This window comes from Eumetopias jubatus, unplaced genomic scaffold (assembly GCF_037043125.1).
Source record: "Eumetopias jubatus isolate StellerSeaLion01/CBP00866 unplaced genomic scaffold, mEumJub1_p1.0 scaffold_4, whole genome shotgun sequence".
In the NCBI taxonomy this organism is placed as follows: Eukaryota; Metazoa; Chordata; class Mammalia; order Carnivora; family Otariidae; genus Eumetopias; species Eumetopias jubatus.
Genome location: NW_028274810.1, coordinates 100,224,206 through 100,250,840, shown reverse-complemented (window position 1 = coordinate 100,250,840; position 26,635 = coordinate 100,224,206). Strand labels below are relative to the sequence as shown.

Sequence of the window (26,635 nt, the reverse complement as noted above, 5' to 3'; positions counted from 1 at the left end):
CCGGGCTCGCCCCGAGCCCCGATTGGCTGCGCGGCGGGAGCGCGCCGAGTCAGGGGGCGGGCCCGCGCCGGCTACAAAGCGGCGAAGGTCACGGCGCGAGGAGGCGCGCGCCGCCGCCCCGCGTCCCGCCTGCGGCCCTGGGCCCCCAGCCCCGCGGCCCACCGCCCGCCGCCTGCCGCCCGCTGCCCGCCGCCCGCGCGGGGAACCATGGAGGGAGTGAGCGCGCTGCTGGCCCGCTGCCCCACGGCCGGCCTGGCCGGCGGCCTGGGGGTCACGGCGTGCGCCGCGGCCGGCGTTCTGCTCTACCGGATCGCGCGGAGGTGAGTGCGTGCGGCCCACGCGGCCTCGGCCCGCCGTCCTCCGCCCGCCCCGGCCCGCTCCGGGGCCGCACGGCTCCTCCCTGCCCGCGAGGCCGCGGCGTGGCGGTGGGGGCCCGGCCTGGGCGCCCACGCGCCGGGACCCTCTGTGCACGCCCGCGTGCCCCTGGGGGCTGCTGGGTTGGGAAGCTTCGTGGTGGGGAAGCGGCCGGGGAGTGGGTTCGGGGATCCCAGAAATGCGGGGCGGGCGAGGACGGCCAGCGCGTGGGTTACAAACTTCCTCCCCCGCGGAGACGCGTGCCTGCCGAGCCGCGGGATCTGCGGGGCCGCCCCACGCCCACCCCGACACCCTGCGGGAGAGAGCCGCCGAGATGGCACTGCGCTCTTGTCCGCCTTCAGCCCTGTTCCGGGCACACGTTGGAATGGACTGATGCTAGCTAGCACTTTCTGGTCGGCGTACGCTGTCTCAGGCGTTGTTCTCATTTCAGAGGGGCCCAGTCAGAGTCACGACCCCAGCAGCCCGTAGAGAAGGAAGCCCAGGGACAAAAGAGCTGAGTAAATTGTCATTAATTAGAAGAACCAGCGTGTGAACTGAAGCCGCCTGGGCCTGGAGCCTGCACTGCTAACCCCTGGGGCAGGAAAGCCTGCTGCTGCTGCTGCTGCTGAGCTGGTTCAGTGGCTGCCCCAGCCCTGGCAGGGCTCAAAGATCATGCTGACCCCTCTGAGGGGCCTCCGTGGTCAGGGATAAAAGCCAAGTGGCCTCTTGTTTGAGCAGGGCCTCAGAGGCAGCCCAGCTGTTTCCGCATCTGCTCCAGCGGCAGATGACAGGGAAAAAAGATAGGGCTGTGAACACATCCTAGGGACAGGGTGGGTGGGTTTGTACTTTGAGCACAGGGACCCGCAAAGCTCAGATACAGGGTAGGAGAAGAGAAGGACTTGCCTGCAGGCACTCAGCGGCAGGTGTGGCAGAGCTGGGATTTGAACCTGGGCAGTCTGGTGGTTCTTCCTTAACCGCCACCATGTGCTGCTTCTCATCTGAGGGAGAAAGAAGTGAGGGCGACTGAGTCACAGGCTTCCTGGAGGAGGAAGGGTAGGAGGAACATCAGCTGTGTCTGCAGGGTGAGCCAGACGGGCAGGCTGAGGAGGGGGTGGCCTCCCAGGGGAGGATAGCTGGGGATAGAAGGAGCTTCTAATTCAGGGGGTCCGTGACACCCCATGTCTCCCAGTGTTCCAGTTCCTGCCCAATTTCGGGAAGCTGGAGGGGCTTCCAGGACCAGCTGGTTCAAAGTGGTCATTTTATACATGAGGGAACTGAAGTGCAGGGGCACGTGGCGGTTTGCTCGGATTCCCAGAGCATGTGGACAGCAGAGGGGAGTCCAGGGCCTGGCCTGTCTCCTGGACACTGCTGTCTGCTGGCTACCCTGGGGTGGGGAACACACCGAGGGTCGGAGCCTGGCTCAGGCTTCGGGTGTGTGTGTTAGTGTGGCTGAATTTGGACTGGGTTTGCTCACTGTACCTCCCGCTCCTGTGTCTTTAGCTGTGGCTGTTCGCAGGGTCGTGTTCTCCCTCCCCTGGGCTGCTAGCCACAACCTTCCCTCTCCTGGAGGCAGGAATCTGGAGCCTCGGGGCAGTGTTGGGCAAGCTGGTTCAAGGGGACCCAGGAGCGTACCTGGCAGGCCTTTTCACTCCAGCGGTATGACCCCAGAGTCATGGTGTGGCATGGGGACCTCTTGGTTGGGCTGAGAAGGACCAGACCTCTCCCAGGATGCTCTGAGATTTTCAAAAAGCACTGGTTTTTGTCTGAGCATCCTAAGTTGGCCGCTGTCCGGCTCCAGAAGCAAGACCAGCCCTGCAGAGATTGAGCCCTTCTCCCTCTAGCAGGGAAGACGCTGTGACAGTGAGGAACGTTGGCTTTGGCTGCACCATGGGATTTGCGTGCCTTTGGGGGAGGCTGTGTGAGGAGAGTTGTTTCTGGAAAGCGACTCGGGTGGGTGGGGTGTTAGTGGGCTCGGCACAGAGGTGGCGGAGACCTAGAGGGCAGAGTGACCCGGGAGCCTGAGGAAGAGGCCACCTCTCGGAAGGGCTGCAATCCTCCCGAGCCCCGGTCCTGCCCGGATTGTTAGTAACTCGGTGCTGACGTGCGGGGTAGTACCTGCACACCACCGCCCTCCAGAAACCCATTCTCCAGATGAGGGAACCGGGGCTCAGAGGGGTTGGGCTCGTGCCCTCCTCTTGCCTCTGTTGAACAGCAGATCCATTCTAGCCCTTCAGCTCCTGACCAAGCCGCACGCTCTGGGTCCTTGCTGAGCACGCGCCGGAGGCCGCCACTGTCTGCACGGGCTGGGAGCCTGCATTCCACTTCCCTGGGCTAGCTTGCCCTGCCTCCAGGCGCTCCCGATGGCTGCCTGTTCCTGCCCCCACCCGACTCCCATCTCCGGACTCTGCTGCTCCGCATTGTGTCCAGGGTCTTATCTTCTGCCAGCATGTCCCTGCCCAGGGCCTCAGGGGCCTCCCGTGGCACCCATGGGTGTTTGTTGGATTATCTCCTTTCTGGGGTTTGGAGAGGGAGAAGAGCGGCCTCCCGGGTTAAGTCGCAGAGCCTCATCCTGGCGTCCAGAGTCCCTGTCTCCCGCCCACCTCTGGCCACACACTCCGGCTGCTAGCTGAGGGGCCACCACTCCCTGGATGCACGCTGGGTGTCCCCTCCCCCCTCGGCCCAGCAGCCCCGCCTGTTTGAATGCCATCTGCTCATTGTGCCCTGCTGACCAGCAAACCCGTTCCTTAGGGTAACGGCAAATGCTCTGCTTGTTGGCCTCCTGTGACATCTGTCACCAGCTGCCCTGTGAACTTGTTCTCGTTGTCGTGTCCAGGTCAGAAGTGGAGAGCCTTGCTCATTTCTGTCTCCTTACAAGCCTAGCGTGTGCTCGTTAAACACCGGTTGTGCTGACGTGAAGGAGGGCAGTCCGCCATCCCCAGGCCAGGTGTGCCCCCAGAGAGGTGGATTTGGGGGCTTTCTGGCTTGGTGCTGGCAGGACTGCCTTGAGGCTGGGCAGGAGGCCTGGAGGCACCAAGTTGTCTTTGGTGCTGCTGGTGCTGCTGGTGCTGCAGCCCCAGGGGCACCTGCTCGGACTCTCCTGGCCGGATAGGATGGCATGTGCTGTGCACCCAGGGCACAGAGGAGCAAGTGAGGAGGCACCTGGAGGTCCAGCAAGGCCCCCCTTCACCTGTGAGGTTGTCCTGCGCTGTCTTTTGGGGCCCTGCCCCTGATTCCTGAGGGAACCAGCTTGACTCTCATAGAGCCCGTCTGCCAGACTTCACGCAGCCAGCACCAGTGCCCAGAGTCATAAGCTGTCTGTCCGCCAGGCCCCTCTCAGGGGAGGCTGGGCCCTTCTTGGGGCCTGGAGGACCCATGGACACAAGTCTTCCCCAGACGCTAAGCCCGCTTGGATAGGGATGGGGCCCCATCCTTGAGTCTTCTCCATGTGACACGGTGCCGGGCTCCCAGCAGGTGTCGAGGGTGTAGAGCTGCATCCCTCAGAGTGGTGGGCTCACTCCTAGAACAGACGCCCCCGCCGCCATCTGTAGGAAATGTCAGGGCATGAGCTGTGTTGTAACTAAATGTCCATCAGAGCTGATGGGGTGATACCATTGTTGAGAGCATGTGTCCCATCTTTTTCCCCCAGTTTGTGTGTTTAAAAGGGCTTGTGGAGGGGTGGGTCTGGAGCAGGTACCTGCCCGTTGCTTCTCCCGAGGGGCCTACCCTGCTCCTGGCTGCTTCAGGCCTCTTGCTCCAGCAGAGCCCAGAAGCTCGGCACGCAGGTAGCAGAAGCTGGGTGGACCCTTCTAGACCCTCCTGTCTGCCCACCTGCTGGGGCCCAGCCTTCCTCCCTCAGGCCGCCTGGCCCCGGCGCCGGCTCACTCTTGCCTGTGTTACAGGGACAGGCTGTCAGACCTCGGACCTCGTCCACTACTCAGAGTGGTTTGTCCTAGCGCCTCCCTGGGATGGGGGTTGTTGGCTGGGGGAGAAGCGTTCGGAGGTTTCAGGAGGGGACCAGGGGGAGCCTCTCCCTGGGCAAGAGTAGGACCAGTGCTGGCTCAGAATAGAGACCCTAACACTCCTTCGTCGGGCCTGGTGCAGGTCCAGGTGGGGGCGGAGGTGGGTGCAGCCCTGAGAGGAGCAGCGCTGGTGAGCGGCTGACTCGTGCCCGGCACCCCAGGGCCCGCTGGCCCGTCCGCCGCTCCCGGGCCCTGGACCCTTTGAGGACTGACCGCATAGGAGCTGTGGGGGAGGACTCGGTGGCCGGGAGACCCCCGCCCGCATCCCTGCCCCGGGCAGGGATTGCCACGGGTGAGAGGGACAGGAGCCAGAGCGGCTGGCTGGCCCCAGGGACCAGAGCTCATCCCCTGCCTCCCCTTCCTGCCCCCCGTTTCCAGGCCAGGCTCATTTCCTGAGCAGTGGAGCTGGAGGCTCCGAGTGGAAATGGTGGCTTCCTGGGGCAGGATGGGCTCCGGGGGCTCCCTGGGGCCGAAGCCGCAGGTCCCGCTCACCCCCGTGGGTCCCCAGGGCCGGCGCCTTTACCTCCTGCCTGGCTTGCCCTTGACGCTGAGGCTGCAGGTTCCTCTGCTTGGCTTCTCTCCAGAGGCCAGGCGTGGCCTGGTTGGGGGGGTAGAGGAGGCCCACGGTGAGGATGGGGGGGCCCCGGGGGCGGGAGAGAGAGATCTCTCGGCTGGCGCCATCACAGAGACACCTGCAAAGCAGGTACAAGTTAGCAGAGGGCAAGCCAAGTGCCCACATAGCGGGGCAGGCTTCCACACTGCCTGCCCTGCCTGGTGCCACTCCCACCGCTCTCTGCGCAGAGCCCAGGGAAGCTGTCCAAGGGCCTTGAGCCAACCACCTGCCAGGCTCAGCACTTTCCTAAATGCCCTGGTTTGATCCTCTCGGCGGCCTCCGTTTGGGGCAAGGATTATCATTATCCCCAAAGCAGCGGAGGGTCCAGGGGGTAGGTGACTGCCCAGAGGCCACACCGCACAGCCGTGATCGCGGTGCTGTGCGGCGGGGCCGTTTTTAGGCCTTGCTCTGGCCTCCTGCTGTTGACAAGACGTGGCGGTCCCTTGTCCATCACGAGGGCTTTGGCCCGAACAGGGGCAGAGAGTGTGCCGCTGTGGTTGCTGGGGGCGATGCAGGGTGCCCTCTGTACCCTGGGGTCCTTCCTTGCATATCCTCCTTTCCCCCAACCCCTTCCCAGCCTCATGACCATTTATTAGGCACTTAGGCTGGCATTGTTTGGTACTTCCCACCCTTGACATGCTCTTGTCCCCAGGTGGCAGGTGTTGGACTGAGGCCTGGACAACCCTCATAACCTGCCCATGGTCAGTAGGGGGCAAGGGAGGGGCAAGGCCAGGAGGCAGCTGCGGTTCCAGGAACTTCCTCCGAGGCCCCTGGCAAGCCCAGGGACAGGAGAGTGACCGAGCTGGCCCTTTGCATTACAGAGCACCTTTATGTGTCTCGTGTCCTCGGATCGTCGTAACACACGGATGCACAGGTTCTGTGATCGCTCACACTTGGCAGGTGCAGGCCCAGCTGGGCGAGAAGGAGCTTCCTGGGGCTAACATCTAGAAGTTGGCAGAGCCAGGGCCTCTGGCTTGAGGAAGCACGAGGTCGTGGCTGCCCACTGCAGCAGGGGCCCAGGCAGTACCCCAGAGCTGGGGGTGGCCTTTGGCGGGGAGGGCGGGAGCCGTGAGGCCAGGACCCCAGGGCTCAAGTAGCTGCCGCCCATTGCCTACGTGGTTTCTAGATCCCTGGGGCTGGGGGGGGTTTGTTGGGCAGTCGCTCTACTCCCCCTGGCCCCTGCCACAGCCAGTGAGGTGGGCGGAGGGGCCCAGAGCACAGATCCCCCAGTGTCTGGGCCGGGATTATCCTGCAGACCCCACCTGTCTCCGCATGTGTGGCCAACCAAGGCCACTGTGGATTGCCTGCCCTGTCTCCCACCCCCCCCACCCCCCGTAACCTCCCCCCCCCCCCGCCCGGCCCAGGAGGGACGCTTGGCTCCAGTCTGAGCAGCTGTTTCTAGTCCCCGCCCCTCAGTGTCCTCGGCCTCCATCTCTTGGGGTTTTCATCTGTGTAGCACAGGAGGCTCCTGCCATCTGGAAACTCCCAGAGAAGCACCGTTTCCACAGCCCAGGGACAGGCCCGGGGTCTGCAGGCCTCAGGAGGGTGGTCCTAGGGCCTGGCCCCCTGTTACTCCCCCTGCTGAGCCCCAGGACGCCAGGAGCTGGTGGCCCTGGGTTCCCATGGAGACCAGCAGGAGCTAAAGGGTCGGGTGCATCTTCAGCTGTCCCCATTGGGGCAGGGGGTTGGGCAGAGCACGAGCGGGCAGGCTTTGCCTGTGGCCTAAGGAGAAGCTTGACCCAGCCTTTGCCTCCTTGCCGGTCCTCCTGGTGAGCCCTCAACATGCAGCCAAGCCCCTCGCCGAGTCATTTCCTCCAGCCCGCTGCGTCTCCGGCTCTGGGTCCCCCGTCCTGCTTCCCGTGCTTTTTCTCGGGTCCCTGCAGCATGCGAGGCAGAGCTCTTCTGGCTGACGTGACCCTGTCCTCGTCCACAGGATGAAGCCGACGCACACCATCGTCAACTGCTGGTTCTGCAACCAGGACACGGTCGTGCCATACGGGAACCGTAACTGCTGGGACTGTCCCCACTGCGAGCAGTACAATGGCTTCCAGGAGGTACGGGCCCAGGGAGCTGGGGTGGCAGTGTCACGCCACTACAGGTGGAGGGTCGGGGTCCATAGCCAGGTCCTTCTGGCTCCAAAGCCCCTTGCCGGCCTTGCGTCAGACCAGGTGGAGGCAGGCTCCCTGCGGAGGCTGGGTGGCAGCTCTGCGGGCCATGCTCTGCCGCGACCGCCCAGCTGTGCCCCACGCCACCGGCGTCAGCAAGCGCGCGGGCTCTGCTGTGGGAAGACTCCACGCACAAACCCAGGCGGCCAGCCCGCGGGGTGCAGGTTGGCGGGGTGGGGGGCAGGCTGCACTCTGGGGGCTCCACATGAAGTCTTTTTGGAAGAAAAGCTCCCGCCGCTGCATGTAATGAGATCCGCCACCTTTTCTCTGGAGTGGCGCCAGATGGGGCGTCCGGCTCTCCTGTCGGTGGGGGGGGGGGGCTGGGCTCCCCCACTGACTCCTGTCCCCTCCCCTCCCCCCGCCCCCCAGAATGGCGACTACAACAAGCCCATCCCCGCCCAGTACCTGGAGCACCTGAACCACGTGGTGAGCAGCGCGCCCGGGCCCCGCGCCCCCGCGCAGCCCCAGCAGTGGGTGAGCAGCCAGGTGCTGCTGTGCCGGAGGTGCAGCCACCACCAGACCACCAAGATCAAGCAGCTGGCTGCCTTCGCGCCGCGTGACGAGGTGAGGTGGGCGCGAGGCGGGGGCCAGGCGCTTTGGAGCTGCTGCGGGGAGGCGCGCACAGGGCCCCCTCCTCACCCCGTGTGGCAGCGGCCACCAGGGCTCCCGGCCCGGGCACCTCGTGGAGACCCCAGCGCCTGCCAGAGGGGTTTGTCCCCGTGCAGGGCTTGGGGGGGGGGTCCTTGGGCTCCCGTGCAGGCCCTGTCGGAGCCGTCCTGTCCGTGTCCCTGGGTCAGTCTTGTCCACTGGCTGGGCAGGCAGTTTGCTCTGGAGTTGGCGGAGGACGCTCCCAGCTTCTGGGAGAGGAAACTAGGTACTGCCGAGCAGCCCGGTGTTGGGAGCTTGCCTCCCCTGGGCCCACCGCGGAGCCCAGCAGGCCTGGCTAGCTAGCACAGCCCAGCTGCCTGCCCCCCCCCCGCCAGGCCTCGCCCTGTCTGGGGGTCCCCTGACCATTGGAGAAGAGCCCACCTTTCCCACGGTTCTGCGGGCGGGAAGGAGTACAGCACGGAGCCATGGCTGAGCAGGGGGAGATGGGAAACCTGCACAAAGAAGGGAACGCGTGTGCAGTCTGGCAACCAGAGCAGTCGTTCTGGCATATTTGATCCCAGTGAGAGACCAAGCTGATAAGTTTCCTGGCCACTGCAGACTGCAATATTTGACTCCCCTGGGGAAGGGGAGGTGTGTTGCTGCATCTCTGGAGCCAGGAGGGCTGAGACTCGAATCTGGGCGCTTTCTGAAGCCCAGAGGACCCTTCAGCTCCCACGCAAGCCCTTGACTCTCTAGTGTTTTCTGGACGCTTGGTCTTCGGGGGAGGGCGGGCCCTACCTCTGGGTGGTTCTGTCTGCGCTTGAGTAGCGTCAGCCCGGAGCTGTTTCTCCTGTGACTCACCTGCCTTCCTGGAGCCCAGGAGCAGAGCCTGAAGCAGGGCCCACGGCCCGAGCTCCTGGCTTCCGGTGCCTCCCGCGCGGCCACAGAACCTGGCTAGAGAGGCCCCTGTCGCCCGTGGGCCCCTGCTGTGTGCCGGCTTCTGGGCCGGGCCTGCCCCTCGGGCGCCGGCATCACCGCAGGCAGCGGGCCATCGGTCGGGTCGGGCACCACCGGAAGCAGGTTCCAGCAGGGACGCCTTGCTTGGGGTCACCCCCGAGGACGCTGAGCCGCTGTCGTGCCCCCGCCCCTGCAGGGCAGGTACGACGAAGAGATCGAGGTGTACCGCCACCACCTGGAGCAGATGTACAAGCTGTGCCGGCCCTGCCAGGCGGCCGTCGAGTACTACATCAAGCACCAGAACCGTCAGCTGCGCGCCCTGCTGCTCAGCCACCAGTTCCGGCGCCGGGAGGCCGACCAGACCCACACGCAGGTTGGAGCGAGGCCCCCCCCACTGCGTGCGGCAGCTCCCACCCTTGAGTGGGGCAAGAAGCCCCGTGCGTGGAGGGCAGCTCTTCAGAGCCGAGAGCCTTCCCAGGGGCCCCATCCCCGCCTGTCCGTAGGCCCCTTCGTGTCCTCAGCCCAAGCAAGGGTCCCAGGAAGAGGGGCTCAAGATCGTGTTGCGTTTGTGTTCATGCTCTTGACCGGGGGGGGGGGTTGTCAGGGCCCTGCTGTACGTGGATGCTTCCCCGACACTGGCATGGGTTCCCCACGGCACCCTTCATGGTGGGTCTGCCCTTCGGCCCCATGACCCCCAGTTAATAGCTGGAAACCAAACTTGGGGAGTTAAACTAACTTGCAGAGCGCCACACACCAGGATTTGAACCCGGGACTGTCTTGCTAAAGCTGTTTTTAATTATTATCACTGTACTAGGTTGATAGAATGTTCTGGTTTAAAAACTCTAATGTGAAACAGGTGTATTTAGAAGTAAAACCATCCACCCCAGGGGCGCCTGGGTGGCTCAGTTGGTTAAGCGTCTCCCTTCGGCTCAGGTCATGATCCCGGCGTCCTGGGATCAAGCCCCACATCGGGCTCCTTGCTCGGCAGGGAGCCTGCTTCTCCCTCTGCCTGCCGCTCCCCCTGCTTGTGCTCTCTCTCTCACAGATAAAATCTTAAAACAAAAAAAAACCACCCACCCCAGAAATATTCCAGGCTGCACCCAAGCCCCTGACCACAAGGCCACAGCCCCGGCCCCCACGCCCACCTCTGCACAGCCAGAAGCCAGACACTCTGACCTTTGGTTTTCTCCTCAGCACCGTGTTCCTAGACGAAACAACTTATTGCTGTGTTCTTTTAACTTCATTTTGGCCTGAGTCATCTTTGTGTGTAGTTAAGAGCATGATAGGAACTTTTGATGAGAACTTGACAAAACGAAAATCTTATTAGAAAAAACAGGTCACAATGACATCAAAAGGGATTTCTCTAAAGAACGTAGAGCAGTAGCCTACCCAGCGTAGTGATTTCCGCGGTGGTTGGAGGCTGAGAAAGGAGACAGATCAGTGGAACACAGCAGTAAACCTAGAAACAAAGTTGGGAGTATGTAAGAATTTAAGGCCCAGTAAAGACACTGTCTCTGACCATCAGGAACCAAGTGGATTTTTTTTCCCCCCACGGGGGGCTTGGACTCACAACCCTGAGATCAAGACGTGAGCTGAGATCAAGTCAGACACTTAACTGACTGGGCCACCCAGGCGCCCCTGGAACCAGGTGGATTCTTCAGCAAGTGCTCTGGGGCCCTGGCAGGGGCCCTGGCCAGACCCCCGCGCACAGCGGGCACTGGGAATGGCTGTCGGTGGCGCTGGCCATCTCGCTAACCAGTCTCTCTCGCTCCCTCAGAGCTTCTCATCCGCGGTGAAGGCCCCGGTCCAGGTCATCGTGCTCCGCGCCCTCGCCTTCCTGGCCTGTACCTTTCTGCTGACCCTTGCGCTCTATGGCACCAGCAACCCCTTTGCCCCAGAGGCCACCCTGCCCCCAGCCCTGCCGCCCGGTGGCAATGGCTCAGCCGCACCCGACAACAGCACCGCCCCGGGGGCCGAGGGCTGGCAGCAGCTGCTGGGCCTGCTGCCCGAGCACGCGGCAGAGAAGCTGCGCGAGGCCTGGGCCTTCGGGCAGAGCCACCAGATGGGCGTCGTGGCCCTGGGCCTGCTCACCTGCCTGCTGGCCATGCTGCTGGCTGGCCGCATCAGGTGCGTGTGGAGCCAGGTGGGGCGGGACTCGGTGGGAGGAAAAGCTCCGTGGTGTGGCTGGAACAAGACATGGTCCCTCTTCTCTGGCGGCTGGGAGTCGGGGGGCGGGCAGAGGAAACCAGCGTGACCTGCCCGAGGGAGTGGTGGCACTTAGAGCTGGCCTGCCCCTACCTGCCGTGCGCTTCGGCCACCTGGCATGCTTGTCCCCCTCAGGCTCCTCTCCTGCAGAGTCGGGATGATAATGACCGCCTACCTCTCCGGTTGTTGGGGGACCAGGTGGGTCCCTAGCCCCCCCGTGCACTTGGAGACTGTACCGAATGGTGTTCGCATCATGCCAGTGGCTCTGAGGGACGGTCCTCAGCCCGGGTGTATAGGCTGGGATCTGGAGGCCCATCCAGAGTCAAGCAGCATGTGGGTGTGGGAAGAGGCCCCCGCTCTCCTCTTGGCCCTGGACTCTGATCTCTAAGCAGAGCCAGGGATGGACGTGGGAGGCTGGAAGTGGCAGAAGGGGATAGGTTCTTACCCTGCCCGCCCTGGGCCCTCACCGCCGCCCCTGCTCTGTCCCGCAGGCTCCGGAGGATCGATGCCTTCTCCACCTGCCTGTGGGCCCTGCTGCTGGGGCTGCACCTGACTGAGCAGTACCTGCAGGCCGCCTCACCCGGCTGGCTGGACACACTCAAGTTCAGCACCACATCCCTGTGCTGCCTGGTGGGCTTCACGGCAGCAGTGGCCACAAGGAAGGCGACAGGCCCGCGGAGGTTCCGGCCCCGAAGGTCAGAGAAGCAGCAGTGACTGCGGGGGGAGGACAGACGGACGGACAGGCCCGGAGCAGGGCCCCTCTGACTTGCGTCTTACCTGCCTCACTCCTGCCCTTGCCCAGCCTAGAGCCCCCTGTCCTTTCCGGCACTACCAAGCCACCCTCCCAAGTGTCCTCTAGCTGCCCACCACTGCCGCTGTCTTTCTGGCCAAAGACCCCGTCAGTGCCCCGAGACTGGATCACGGGTGGCACCCACATAGCCTGCCTCTGACCCAGGGCCTCCAGCCGGCAGCTCCAGGAGCCCCCACCCTGGCCGCGCCCTTTCCCTGGCTCTCACACGGTGGGTGAGCGTCGGGTCCCTGCTGCTCCTCTCACTTTGCTCCACCCCTGAGCCCCTGGCTCGGGCTGGTGACAGTGGCTATGGGCTGGACCCTTGCCACATGGTCTCCTTGGGCTGCTTGGCATGGGCAGGTGCTGCTGAGCAGGGGCCGGAGCAGAGCCCCCCCCCCCCCCCCCGCCTGGTCCCCACATCACTTCCCTGGTCCATCCTTTTGGGCCTGACAGTGGTCCGGCCACCCCTCGCAGAGCCGGGGCAGCAAGAGGACACAGGGCTGCGCCTTCAGGTTTACAGTTCGCTTTCAGCTCCAAGACCTTTCTGAGACCCATGGTCCCTCAGCTTCCTTCCCCAGGAATGGAGAACACAGTTCTTGGGTCCTGACTGGGCCTGACCAGGAGTGTGTGGGGCAAGGCTCTCGAGGGGGACAGTAGAGAATCCTGCTGCTCCTATGGTCAGCAGGTGTCTTCTTAGCAGCCAGGCTGCTGGGGGAGTTCGTCCAGGTGGGGATCCGAGCAGTCTTTCCTTTATTCATCTGTTTTTCAGGCACTGCTGTGGGCTAGACAGAACCAGGGCACGCACGCGCTGCTTCCTCTCCTGAGGCGCAGCTGCTCTGCCCTTAAAAGCCAGGGCCCAGTCCTGGTGGCCAAGCCCTCCGCCCACCCCGGCAGGGGCTGGGGTGCAGGCCTCCCTAGCAAAGGCTGCCCCACCTGGCAATGGACGCCTGAGTGCTCTTGGCCCGCTCCCCTACCCTGTGCCTGGGCTGTCCCGTTCCCTCCACTCAGCCCCCGTATGGTGCCTGGGGAAAGTTCTTGCTCCCTGCAGATAGCACGGGGCAGGGGCCCAAGAGTGACACACATGACACGGGGTCATTTGTCACCTTGTCCCTTTCTGGCCTGTCACTATCCTCCTGGCTCCTGGCGCTGCTCATGGAGGCCACTGAGACTCCCGCGTTCCAGTTCCCTGTGGGGCAGCAGGAGGGTAGTAGGGACAGAGCCACCGCTCCCGGGGAAGCACGCCTGCTACTCACTAGCTGGTTCCAGCCAGGCCTCGGGCTCTTCCCAGCCTCAGTTTACTGTCTGTGAAATGAGAGGTGGACCTTTCTCCAGGGCCCCTGAGTGCTGCCCTAGGCGTGGACACACTGTGGACACAGAAGTGCCACCCGCATGCAGAGGAAATAGTTAGCCTAGGGTGCCGTCTCTGAGCGCTGTCCCCGCAGGTGGGCAGCCCAAGGCTGTCTCCGTCCTGCATTCTGCACTCTGATGACTCCCTCCAGGGCCGATGTGCCCTGCCACTCATCGCTCTGAGCATCAGTCCCCCTCCAGATGGGACCCCAAGGGTGCCAACCACTCCCCTTTGCACATCGGAGCTGGGGGAAGGCAAAGCAGATGACGGGCGCGTGAGGCTCATGTGAGCCTGAGGGGCACATCAGAGAGCACCCTGGCCAGGCCCTTCATGGAGCCTGGGCCCCACCGTCACGGTCTTTCTATGCTCACGGGGTCCTAAGAAGCCACCCCGCCCCACTCAGATGCGTGTGCGGCAGCCCTTGCCCCACCCTGGCACCCGGGTGGGTCTGGAGCTGCCCCCTTCGGCCCCACCTGGCTGGGCTCGGCTTGTTCTCTGCGGAGGGTGAGGTGCAAGGTGACTGACCAGGAAGGAGGAGGGGGGAGCCTGGCTGAACCGGGAGCGAGCCCTGCTGGCCTGGCTTGGCTGTTGGGCGGTGGCGGGGGCGGGGGGCGGGGGCGGCCCGCTGCCTGTCCCTTCACCCCCATCAGTCTGCCCGGGAGGGGAGAGGAGGCCGCAGGTACCAGGCCGAGAGCCGGTGGTCTGTGGCTGTGCGTGCCCTCATACGTGGAATCTCTCATTCTCAAGGAAACGGACAGTGTGATGCTAATTACTGCTTTTCTTGGCGTTGAGTAGAAGCAGGACATCTGTGTGTATGTGTGTATTTAAGTTAAATTATTTATAATAACCATAACCAGCTCTCTTGCTGGCCAGGAGCCCCTGCTGAGCAGATGTCTTTCCTGCCCTCTAGCGGGGAGGGGAAGTCACCCTCCTGAGATGAGCCTCACCAGAGCGCGGCTGCCTGGGCTTTTTAGAGTTCTGTGTGACTTTTTTAAAATTACGTGTCTGTCCTTTCATTACTTGGAGCATATTTCCAGCACCTTCTGATGTTTACTGGCAACAGCTGAGGAAGTGCAGGCAGCACTGGGATCGTGGCTTATTAACTGGAAATGTGTCGCCCTACCCCGGACCTCTGTCCCCTCCACTGGGGACAACTGTCAGACCACCTGGGGTCGGGGTGACTGTCTCCAAGACGTGAGGGAGGCCCGCTTGGCTATCTTCTCTCTCCGAGTCTGGGGTCCCCACCGTGGGCTGAGCAACCGCCTCGACGCACCCGCCCGGGGAGGAGCCCGTGTCCCTTCTGTCTGTGACTCTTGCCAAGTGGCTCGCCCTCTCTGGTTGTGTAGCGCACCTGCGGAGGATTGGCCGGTGACTCTCTTTGCTGTAACCGTAATTCCTGGCCGTAGATGTCGTGTGTTTCATGCTGTATTTTCAATAAATGCCTCCGGGGCTCTGCTTTCACCGGCGGGCATCAGGTACCATGTCTTTTTTGTTTGTTCTTTCACGTTCCTTCAGAGGCTTCTGGGCCGGGGCAGGGGACTTCGGGGCACAGGCATGCCCACAGGAGTCAGGTTTGGGTGCTGGCGACGCGGGCCCCGAACGGCTCGGGGCCCGGCTGTCCCCCGTGCCCTGCTGGGTCCTCTTTCCCCCCGTCTCAATAAACTGCTGCTTAAAATGTAGTCCTTCTCTCCTTCCGTTCCCATCTCGGACTGGGATTGGATCAAAAGAGACCGGCCGGCCCCCTTAGTGTCAGATGGGACATGGGACAGCCACCTGCCCCATCCCAGAACCCGTTTATCCCAGTAAGCGTACAGACTTGGATTCGGGGCTGAGTGCCTCTCTGAGATGGGGTTTGAGGGTGCAGGGTGGGCTGCGGGGGGTTGCTAGCCAAAGGAAGCGTCTATACTTCTGAGCTCTCTGGAGCCTGGCAGAGGTTCCCAGGGACCAGCTGCTGCGGAGCCATGATGGCAGCTCCCTTGGCACTTTACAGAGGATCTGCCAGGTGACTGATGTCCCTGTGTGTCACAGCAGGAGGGCTCGGACCAAAGAACCAGCTCCTTAGGGCCAGCGTTCTTAGTGGAATCAGAGATTGGGAACGGCTCCTGTGCCACATGGCTGAGAGATTCGGGTTTTAAGCCCTGGGGCGGCCCCAGGTGTGAGCAGGATCTGGGAAAAGCAGGGGAGAGCTGGAAAGACCCTGGAAGCTTCTCCTGGGCAGAGCTGACCACCTCTGAGCCCTGCAGCCCGACGTGGAGCCTCTCCCCTCACTTGCCCAGGTTCGGGGTGCACGCTGTGGACTCTGTGGTAGGGGGTGGGCACAGGAGGCCCGGCGCAGAGTCCTGCTGCCATCTGCTGGACAGGCCTAGGCATGCCCTGCCCCCACCCGGTCCTCGGGGAGGCGCAGGCCCCGGCAGGGGACAGAACTTCACACGCGATCAGAGCAAGCTGACCAAAGGCCCCAGTGCGTCTTCCCTGCCCCCACAGTGAGTGAGGTGCCCCCCTGCCGACCTCTGGCTCTTCCCCCACAGTAGTGGCGCCATCCTGCCACATGGTATCACAGTTCTACAGTGACAACACCAAATCGATCTGTGTAGAGACAAAACCTTCCTCAGGTGTCTGGGGGGCAAGGAGGTGGGTGTCCGATAGGCTTGGGCAAAACAAGTCAGCATGTGGAGCGTGGGTGCGTCCAGCCTGGAGTTGGCCAGATCCTTCTGGTGATTGGCTTGATGAGTTCCTGCCACGATTTCCCCATGTCCCCCAAACCCGGGGGCCCCGCCTTTGGTTCTGACATCCACGTAGCCTCGTGGCACTTTGGAAAGCATTGAAAAGGTCCCATATGAGTCTCTAGGAGGGCAACCGTGGACCCCACGCTTGCCTCACAGGATTTATTTAAAGCAAGGACTGGGAGTGAAAAATAGGGAAATAAGTGGACTGTATAGTTTGGCTGGCGGTGCCCTGAGCGTTTGGTCACGAGGGGCGCGGGGTGGGTCCCTTAGCAGGCCCCCGGCTCTGCTGCAGGGCCTGAGCCAGCCTGCCCGTCCATCGGCACCTTGTCCATGGCCCCAATTGTCCCTTGGGACTGAGGTAAGGCTGGACCTCCCCCAGCTCCGTCCAGACGGCGGACTAATGTATTAACTGCCTCTGTCCCTCTCCTCCCTCTGTAATCGGTTGCCTTAATCAGAAGCATGGTTGACAATCTGGCTTGGGGCCACCGGGTCCTGTTGTGTGATTTGTCCCATTCTCGAGTTAAAGAGACACTGTCACCTTCCGTCTGTTGGGCAGCCTTGCGATCGTTTACCGGTCTTGTCTAAGCTTGAGTTAGGCTTGTGTCCCCCAAGAGCCTCTTCCCGAGGATCCCCAGCCTGGCCGCCTCCCCCTCCGCTCTGCAAGGGGCTTTAGACGAGTGTCCAAGACGAGAGAGCAGTAGCGGGATTCCCGGAGCCGGGCCCTGGGGCGCAGGGGGCTCCCCGAGCTCAGCCGCCCTGTCAGGAGGCTCTGGGCACGGGCACAAAGTGGCCAGGGGGAGCCCAAGGCCTTTGGCCTTCACTGAGTGCCTGGCATGGGGTTGGGCATCTTTGCTTCAAGGCGAAGGGTTGGCGTGAGGTTGGCAAGGGCGACAGTGTCACTTTAATACCGAGACTAGTAGTGGAACTAGTTTGCTGTGAAGCCGAGGGGGCGGGTGGGTGGGATCGGAGGGGGCATGCAGGGAGGGGTGGGTCACGCTGGCTCCTCCCAGCCACCCGCTCCTAATGGCGTGAATGTGGTCGGACTGCTTTTCTGCTTCAACTAACGCACGCCTCCCTGGGACCCCGACTCCGGCCCCACCTGGCACCAGGGGAGAGGGGACGGGACCTGGGCGGAGGCCGCCGCCTCCAGAGCCTCCCGGGGCTGACCCTCCTCTTGTCTCCCGTGCCCAACGGGCTCTTGCAGGTATTTCCCACGTGACGCGGCCGGCCTTTTCCCCGCGAGCCCCAGCCTGGCTGTGCCCTGCCCGAGCGCGGGCCCTTCGCCGTCTCTGTTCATCCCCACCCCACCCGGCTTCCTGCCACTCGCCAGCCAGCAGCTGTTCCGGTCTCCTCGACGGGCCTCTCCCTCCTCGCTGCCAGGCCGCCTCAGCCGGGCCCTCTCGCTGGGAACCATACCCTCCCTGACGCGGGCAGGTAAGGGGCGCTCGACAAGGGCGGGCAGAGCGGGGCTGGCCGCGGGGCAGGAGGGTGCTTAGAGCTCCTGCCATAGAGACGGGCGGAACTGGGGTCAAATCCTGGGGCGTCCATTCGGCAGCTGCCTCACTTCTCTGAGCCTCGGTTTCCCTCCAAGAAGACGAGGTTAGTAGCAGAACCTGCCTGTGGGTGTTTGTGGCAAACTGAGGTGACACATTCAAAGCGCCTTCTAGAAGGTCGGCGGGCACTCGGTAGACAGCCACACACGTCGGACGTTCTCTTCTACCACCATCCTTACTGTCGTTATTACTGTCGTTGTTTTGCGACCTTGGGGGCTGGAAAATTTGCCCGCGTTTATTGAGTGCTTGCCGCATGCGGACCCTGGCATGACCGAGACCTGCCTGGTCCCTGTCCCGAGAGTCTCATCCTTCACCTTTTTCCAGCACAGTCTTCCTGGGAAGTCAGTTACAAATGAAATCGAGTGTTTCCTCCTCGGAGCCTGGCAAGCTCTCTGTGATGGCCCTCGGCACTCTGGGAAGCCACTGGGCGGACTGGGCTTGCCTCCTCCTCGGGCTGTGTCCTGGGGGCTGGCTGCGTGGGTAGCAGGCTTGGGAGTAGGAAGCCACGAGGCAGGATCCCAGCCTCCAAGAATGTGGATGCCATCTCAGTTAATCCAGGCTTGGTAATCTGCAGTCGGTGTCTCGTTCAGGCCTCTCGGCAGCTCCGCCGGGCTGGAGGCTCCAGTTCCAGTCGGATGCTCCCCTGAGCTTCAGTCTCCCCCCGTGACTTGCCCAGGGTCCCCCTGCAGGCTGGGCTTTGTGCCCAGTCATCTGGCTCCTGAGCTGAGGCGTCCTCCTGGGTAGAGGGTGGGTCACACCGCAGGAGGGACAGGTCATAAGTCATAACGGTGGGTAGGGTTCAAGGCCTTCGGGGTAGGGCCAAAGGTGTGATTGCCCTGAGTACAGACGCCTGGACTCCAGATAGTTCTGCGTAACCAGAAGTGAGCTGGCTTGCTGGGCGAGCCGCCCTTCTCCGGGAATGGTCATTCAGCAGAGTTCTTGATCCCCTGCCTGTGGCCCTGGGGGTGGGGGTGACCCTGGAATTCCCTGAATGTGGGAACCTGACAGGCCCAGCAGCTGGGCCCTTCCCCTAGAGTGTTCTCTGGAGCTGTCCCATCAGGCCTTCTGGGTGGGGATGAGGGTGGGGCTGGTTGGGGCCAAGGTGGGGACAGGGCCCCAAGCTCCCAGGCCTCTGTGGGACCAGCTCACTTCGGGTCCTGCCAGAGCCTTCTGATGGCCGTTTTAGGGACAGAGATGCAGACTGTGGGAGAAGTCTGCCTCTTGTTTTGCTCTTTAAAATATGAAATGACTGGGGCGCCTGGCTGGCTCAGTCAGTAGAGCATACGACTCTCAATCTTGGGATCGTGAGTTCAAGCCCCATGTTGGGCATAGAGCCTACTTGAAAAAAAAAAAAGAAAGAAAGAAAGATAAAGAAATGACTCCGGTTAATGTCCTATGGGGTGAAAGGCAGGGACTTGACCTCCGAGGGGCACCTTCCTACCCCTCCTGTTCCCTGTAGGACAAGCTCAGGGTTGAAAAAGTGAGCCCCAGGCTCCCCACCACGGCCCCTTCCTCTGGAGAAAAGCCCACCAGCTGCCGGTCTGATGGAGGCAAAATGGGGGTGCTCAGACTCCCTCACCACCAGCCGGGCTGGTGATGATACACGCGCCGTGGTGGTGTTGTGAGCACCTGATGTGGGCAACTGAAGTGCCAGGAACCATCAGCTGGGTGCAGCCAAGCAGGCCCCCAGCCCATGACCCTGGGAGGGTCTAGAGCCAGAGGCTATGCCTCAGGGCTGAGATGGGCATGATGTCAGGGAAGCTTCTAGAACAGGGCCGTTAAAGGCCATTTTGCTCATATCCCGAGTTCACACTCGGATGGTTTTCCTTTTCCCCCTGAACAGAGATGTCCCTGTCTGTTCCCTGTGGCCCTTGAAGAGAACGTGGGGAGGGAACAGTCCGACTGCTGAGGGCGCCAGGAGCCCGGCACCTGCCCAGCCAGGAGCAGCCCCGCCCTGGGCCCCACGCTCCCGGGACGACTCTCCGTGCACGCTGACCCCGGGGGGCCGAACTGGGGGGCTTCCATTTCAAGCGCCTTGGAGCGGTGGGTGGCATCCCAGAACCAGCGCAGGCCGTGGAGGCAGGGTCCCCCACCCATCGTGGAGGACCCGCGGCCTCCCTGTTGCCCTGTGGGGCTGGAGGCAAGGACAGCAGGGCAGTTGTGGGACGCAGGCTGGTCTCGGAGTGTCTGGTGACAGGTGGGATCCCAGGGTCTCCCTGCTGGGGGCGTTGAGGATGAGTTTCTGCAGCTCCTTGGCTCAGGTAACCAAGAGGCACTGGTGGTCCGGGGCTCAGGCGCCAGGCCAGGTTCCCGTTTCCTGTGTGTGTGTGTGTGTGTGTGTGTCTCTCTCTCTCTCTCTCGCCCTACTCGCCTCTGCTCCTCCCTGCTTCCGGCCTCATCCCTGCGCCCCTACAGCTCATGCTCGACAAAGACTGCTCTCCTAGCATCTACAGAGCAGGTTCTGGAAAGGACTCTGTGCTTGGGCGACATGGCCACCCTTACCCAGATACGGGTTGACCTGGCTCTGTGTCCCCGGGCCTTGTGGGGGAAGGGGCTGGCGGCATGCTGTGACCGAGGGACCCTCAGAGCCCCCAGGGTGGTGGAGCAGCAACCGCTGAGGACGGCACGTGGCGGCCGCTGGATCTTTGCACACTCAGCTCTCAGCCGAGCGCTGGGGGAACATAGGATACGTGGGGTGGTGTCTCTGCCCTCGGGGTGTACTTGGCTGAGGAAAAGCAGCATGTGATGGGGCGCCTGGGTGGCTCAGTTGTTGGGCGTCTGCCTTCGGCTCAGGTCATGGTCCCAGGGTCCTGGGATCGAGCCCCGCATCGGGCTCCCTGCTCGGTGGAGAGCCTGCTTCTCCCTCTCCCACTCCCCCTGCTTGTGTTCCCTCTCTGTGTTTCTCTGTCTAATAAATAAATAAAATATTTAAAAGAGAAAAAGAAAAGCAGCACGTTCGGTGCCCCCTGAGGTGCAGCACGGCCGGCAGGCGCAGGTTAGTGGAGTGGGGGACCCCAGAAGGCTGAAGGAGTAGCTATGGGGGCAAGGGGCCGCTGTGGGTTTCTTTCTCTGCAAGCTGAGAGCGGGCCAAGCGGATCTCTCTTCGCTGAGAGACGCAGTCAGTTGAGGGCGTGTGTTTTCGTGAAAGCCTGACGTGAGTGACAAAGGTTAAATGTCAGGAGAGCGGGGACTGGAGAATGGAGGGGGTGGGCGGCTGTCATCACCACGGCCCGACACGTGTCGCCCTTCTCTTTCCTCTCCAGACTCGGGGTATCTGTTCAGCGGGAGCCGCCCTCCGTCTCAGGTGTCTCGATCTGGAGAGGTTCCTGTTTCAGGTAAGGAGGACGGGGAAGCTGCTTTCCAGCGGGGGCAGTGTGGGGCCGGGGTTTCCAGAGCATCCTGTGGGTGGGACAGCAGTGTGGTTAAGCGTGAGCTTTAGGGTCTGACGGGCCTGTGTTCAGGTGTCAGCCCTGTGCCTCCCAGCTGTGCAGCCCTGGGCAAGTGACTCACAGCGCTATGCCTCGCTTTCCTCTTCTGTGACATGAGCGCGGTAGTTTCCAGGAGTAGATACCATGCTGTCACCCTTATCAGTGATGACTGATGGAGACGCACACGCAAGATCCCTCCAGGAGCAGGGCTGGGGTTCACTGACCCTAGTTAAGTCAGGAGTGCCCTCGGGGCAGCAGGGATGTGGCAAAGGGTCTGTGATCCTCTGCCCGCCCTCAGGCCCCGGCAGGCCTCCCTCTGTCCCCCGTCTGGATGCGGCGTTGCCTTTCTTCCCGGGTTACTAGGGGAGAAGCCCCAGGAACAAGGCCGCCGTAACAAGGGTAGCTGCGACAGTGGGGGACACTCACGCCTTGTCGCCAGTCTTACCCGAAGTTGTCTTTGTCCTCCTGCCCTCCAGATTACTTCTCTCTGCTGTCGGGGTGCTGCCCCTCCTCCCCACTCCCTTCCCCGGCGCCTTCCGTGGCCGGCTCCGTGGCCTCCAGCTCTGGCTCTCTGCGCCACCGCAGGCCCCTCATCAGCCCAGCCCGGCTCAACCTGAAGGGGCAGAAGCTGCTGCTGTTCCCGTCACCCCCCGGGGAGGTCCCCAACACACCCAGCAGCTCAGACGAACACTCGCCCCACAACGGCAGCCTCTTCCCCATCGAGCCGCCCCACGTCCCCCAGAGATCGCCGGCACAGGACACGAAGCTCACCATGGGTACGACCCTCTGACCGCCCCCCGGGAGTCGGGAGAGCCCGGCCGAGCTGTGACAGCGCCTCTGGTCACGTGCAGGTGTGGGATGACCCGGCACAGGGACTGTCCTTGCTCCTCCCTGGGCACGTGCAGCTGTTCTCCCAAGCTCCAGACACTCCCGGCCTGCCTTCTGGTGACCTTGAACCATCTGAGACGCTGCCCTCCATTGCCTGATTTTATTTTTTTCTTTTACAGTTGACCTTGAGGGTCCTTTGTTCCTTGGGATGGATCAAAAACGCATCATGCCCTGCTAGCCTGCACCTGTCTGGTCGCAGATATTTTTGTTTTGCTCAAATGGTGGTGTCCTGCCAAGCATTTTTTTAAATTTTTTAAAATTAGGCCTCAACCTTTAAAATTTAGAACTTTCACATGAATGCGTGGATTTGCTGTGCCCCTTACAATGTCAGAAGATCCGGCCGCGGTGGGTCTGGACACTGGCCAGACAGGTGGAAGGACGGGTTGAGACCCCACTCCCCAGCCTTGGCCACCCCCCAGCCCCGCCTCCCGCGGCCTTGCTTGTGGCCACCATCTGTCAGCGCCTGTTGGCCGTGGAGTTTGCTGCTCCTGGCAGCCACACAGCCAGGACATCGAGGACCTGGCCTCCCGTTGCCCAGGGTAGGGCAAGTGGGCTGGGACGGGCAGGGCTGGCTGGCCACGTCCAAGGACTGTCCGGGGATTGGAGGTAGCACTGCCCCACGTCTGTCCCTGGGGGTGAGATGTCCACTGAGACACCCCTTCTCTCCGCAGACATGAGGTCAGTGCCAGAAAGAGGCAGTGCCTGCAGTACCCGGTCCATCAAGAAAGAGGACGAGTCATCTCAGTCATCCACCTGCGTGGTGGACACCACCACCCAAGGGTGCGCGGAGGAGGCCGCCGCCTGGCGAGGTCTGTGCTCCGACCTGGGGGTGGAAGGCAGGGGGGCGTGGGGGCCATGGGGCTGCAGCCTCTCTCCTCCCCTCCTGGTCTGTCTGGGACCCTGAGAGAAAAAGGCCTCCAGGGCTCTCGAGTGGCGGAAGACAGTGGGTTACCCCGCCCAGCACTTTCTGGGGCCAGCCGCCCCTCGGCAGACAGCACCTGCCCTCGGATCAGGGTCTGGATCCGCGCTGGTATAGCCGCCTCTGGCCACAGGGAGCTGCTGAGATTTGACCGAAGTAACATTTAGTACCAGTAACAGTGGAGTTCCTCAGCCCTGTCCCTCAGGGCTTGACCACGTGACCCCAGGCGCAGGGGGTCTTCCTGGCCTCTGGGCCCCGCAGCAGCATCCCCGGGGGGGCTGGGCCGGTGGTCCGCGGCACGGCGACCCCGCCACTCCGCCACCCACAGGTCTTTCTTCTGACCTTTGCCCTCTGACTGTGTCTCTCCGCTCTCTCCCTCAAGGTCGTCTCAGGCCCTCCCCGGTGCGGGGCCTCCTGGCTGTGAGCCTGGCCGCCAACGTGCTCTTCACCTCGGCCTATCTGTACCAGGCCCTGCGCTGACCTGTGGTGCGCAGCCTCCCGGCGCCCAGGTGCATGCCGCTCCCACCACTGCCGGCCTCGGAGCCCCCCTCCGCCCCCCCCGAGGGGCTGCCTCCGCTGTCCTCTCCGGGGCCCGTGACCTCGCTGGGCCAGTGCTGTCCTCGGGATATCTCCTCCTCACCCAACAGGCCGCAGGGCTGAGCGTGGTCCGTGGGCTCACTCTCCTCCCTGCCTGCCTCCTCAGCTGACATCACTTGTGTTTGGTGCTGACCCTGATCCCGAAGCCGGGGATCCCCGGGGCCCCCTCCCCCACTGCCCAGCCCGCCGGCCAGGAGAGCCACTACTACTGTACCTACAGCAGGAGCCGGCTGCCTCCCGACCCTGCGCTGCGGGCCGGGACCACGTCTCCGGACTGTGCTCTGGTCCCACGCAGCCGCCTCAGGTTCCCTGGGGGAGGAGGGAGGGACGGGGCCGTGCCCCTCCTCCTCAGTCCTGCCCGGGGAAGAACGCAGCCCTTGGGCCGGCCCTCTTAGGATGGGCAGCCCCTGCCCTGGTCCTGCCCTGTCCCATCAGCTCCAGACCCGGCCCGCCCTCTGGCTCTCCTGGCCGGGCAGGTGGGTGCCTGGGGTCCCCAGCCCAGGGCCCCTCAGAGTTCTAGCGTAAGCACCTCCGCCCGCCCCCGCCAGCCTCCCTGCTGCCCTCTCGTGCCCCCATCTTATTACCTCTAGTGACCTTCCCAGGCAGCAGCCCCGTGACACTGAGAACACTACCCAGGGCCCACCCCACCCCCCTTCCAGGCCCGCGCCCTGGGCCCCTCCTCCGTGCACTGCCCACAGGGGCCTCGCTTGAGCCCCCAGCCTGCATCGCCCTGTGGGACAGGCCCGGGACAGCCCGTGGGTCTCTGAGGAGACCGGACCCCGCCCCTGCCCTGCCACCAACCTGGCCCCTTTCGGCCCCCGAGGGCCTCACTTCCTTCCTCCCTTCTGTTGTACTGTCACTGTGGGCTCAGTGTGACCTCGGTCTCCAGGCCACCGCGGCTGGCTTTCTCTCCCACCCCACTCCCCTCAGGCCCTGCCGCTGCCCAGCCGACCGCTACCACAGATTTGCCCCCTACCCCTGCCTTTGTGCCGGGGTCCCGTCCTGCCCCCGAGCGGCGGAAGGGGGAGGGGCCCTTGGTCTGGCGCAGGGACACCCCCTCCCCCCCAGTGCTGTGAGGAACGAGTGTGTGTGTGCATGTGGCCCTCCGAGTACCCCCGTCCCTGCTGCCCTGGGCCTGGGCCGCGGGCACGGGCCGCGTGTGTGTCCTGCAGGTGCCCGCGCCCCTTGGGGAGGGCCTGGCGGTCTTGGTGAGTCCTGAGACTGCCTGGTGGGAGGGTGGTGGTCGTGAGGGCAGGAGGAAGGGTCTTTACCATTCAGGGATAAAGTTTAGTTTTATTTTTCTATACATTGTTGCCAGGTAAGGCATTCTGCGGGTCAGCAGGATGCCCTCAGTTCTCCCTGCCAGGGAGCTTTCGTTTTTTTAAGCCTTGGGTGCTTTTTTAGTAATTTTTTTTACCATGTGGGGAAGGAGTTGCTCTGACTTCTTCCTCTCTCCTCTTCCCCCCACTCCTGTCCTGAGAGCTCTTTCCTGCCCAGTCTCCCACCCCAGCACCTGGGGCCTGGGAGGCCAGGGGCCGCACCAGGACCCCGAGTCCCACTGCCAGAAATGATGCCAACATGGAGGTGGTGCTTTGGGCCTCCGTTTGTAGAGTGGGCATGCGTGTCAAGTTTTTTAATTTTATTTTTTGCCTAACAAAGCCGATCTCCATTCCCAAATACCCTTCCTTTGTGGCTCTGAGGAAGCCCCAGCACAGAGTGCCCGCCCCTCTCCTCTCGCCCCTCCTGGCACCCCACAGGGGGCAGGGGAGAGGCAGAGTGGGGAGGGGGGCTTACTTATGTTTTCTTTCAAACAAAAAACACAACCTTATTTTTCTTTACAAAAGCAAAAAAGGAAACCAAAAAAGATACCAACCTTTGAACTATATACCTCAGTCCGTCTGGTCTTCATTTTGTTCCCTCGGGCCGCTAAGGCCTGCGGGAGGGGGGAGGGGTCCTGGCAACGGCAAGAAGTGATTTCTCTCATTTCTTCAATATGGAGTTGCGAGTGGGGTCCTGGGGCTTACGGTGGCCGTCGCCGCGGCAAGTACAGCGTGACCGTGTCCCCAGGAGGTGAAGGGATTTGAACCAGGCGACCGGCTGCCTGAGGGGGGGTGCCTGGGCGGGCAGGGCAGACAGGAGTTTGCTGAGCACAGAGTCAAGAAGGGTGTCCCAGGGGACATGTGAGCGAGGGCTCAGGCAGAAAGCCTGTCCCAACCAGCAATCCCCAACCCGACCCCAGAGCTGCAGGGCCGACAGACCTTGCTTTCTCCTGAGCCCCCTCCCAGTGGCCCACTGAACCTCCTGGCAGCCAGGCTTGGCGCTGAGTGCTCCGCCCCGCCCTGAGGTGCGCAGACAGACACTGCCCAGCCTGGGTGAGGAGGCCAGGCTTCAGGCCTAGCGAGGGCAGGTGCAGGGTGGGCCCGGAGAAAGCGCTCGGAGGTGCCCCAATGGCCCCACGCTGAGCCAGGGGCGCAGGGGTGGCCCTGGTCAGTGTCCCCTGGACGGGCTCTGTGCTTGGGCTGTCTGGTGACTGGGGGGTCTCCATTTCTGTGGCCTCACTTGAACTCTGAAGGCGTGGGCGTGAGGGGGGTTAAAGCACAGCACGATGCAGAGGGGCAGCCCAGCAAATGTGAGCGAGGGGAGGCGGGTGGTGGGTGGGTGGCTCTCGGGGGCCATTCAGCAGGGGCCCGGGCTGGGCCAGTCGCCCGTGGCGCCGAAGCTGGTCCTCTGCGATGGCAGGGACACGCCGCTCACACGTGGAACCTCAAACAGACCGCAGGGCTCATTGACTGGGAGGGTGCTTGTCGTGCCCCCTGAGGCCATGACCGGCCTGCAAGGTGTGTGCATAGGACAAGCCCATGGCTCCCACAAGGCACCTGCGTGTCCCCTCGCCCCGGGCTCCCCGGGCCCTGTACCGCGAGGAGGGAACCAGACGGGCGTTAGGAGAGTCCGTCCCAACGTGTCGTTTCTGTGAGGGGTTCTCCTCCTTCCCTAGATGTGTTCGTCTTCTACTAACACCTCTGTTGCTTTCTTGTACGTGGGAAACACGTTCGTTGTAGAAAACCTGGAAATACCAGTGAGCAAGAAAGAAAATCCCCCGCAGTCCCACAGCTAAAATACTGGCCTACCCTTTTTTCTCTACATCTGTATCTACATATATATCTTTTTTTTTTTTTTTTTTGCAAAAATGGGGTTTTTCTGTACCTACCTAACATTTGTCACTTTGTTTCTCCTGATACGGTTGTAAACCTATTTCCATGCCATTAAGTGGGCTTTCTCCTCCCCCTAGAGGCCACCCCGTGTGGCAGCGCTGCCGCTGATCTTCCCTCACTGTTGAGCGCCTAGAAGACTCGCCCGTTCTCCCTGCATTTATAACTGGGGCCGCCATTCACCTCTCTGTAGGCTCCTATTTTTTCTGTATGTAAGGCTTTCCTTGGCTAGTTGAGAGTCAAATCATTCTGTCAAAGGTTTATCAAGATTCAAAG

General features: G+C 62.7%; 1 protein-coding gene across 2 annotated transcripts; it reads left to right on the top strand.

The window, feature by feature from the left end:
* The first annotated feature begins 185 nt into the window (after window positions 1-185).
* TMEM201 (transmembrane protein 201) lies at window positions 186-25,036 on the top strand. Of its 2 annotated transcripts, none has more exons than XR_003610197.2 (11): window positions 186-320; window positions 6,920-7,040; window positions 7,521-7,715; window positions 8,893-9,069; window positions 10,474-10,823; window positions 11,393-11,596; window positions 16,970-17,199; window positions 20,582-20,653; window positions 21,223-21,522; window positions 21,754-22,173; window positions 22,306-22,385. XR_003610197.2 is itself a non-coding variant. In XM_028108597.2 (11 exons), exons 1-11 carry the CDS (start codon window positions 208-210, stop codon window positions 23,031-23,033), a joined length of 1,998 nt encoding a protein of 665 aa, XP_027964398.1. In that variant the 5' UTR covers window positions 186-207; the 3' UTR covers window positions 23,034-25,036. The 2 variants fall into 2 exon arrangements, 1 of the variants encoding a protein (XP_027964398.1); XM_028108597.2 differs by lacking the exon at window positions 21,754-22,173 and adding an exon at window positions 22,936-25,036 and having other exon boundaries at window positions 22,306-22,443.
* The last annotated feature ends 1,599 nt before the right edge of the window (window positions 25,037-26,635 follow it).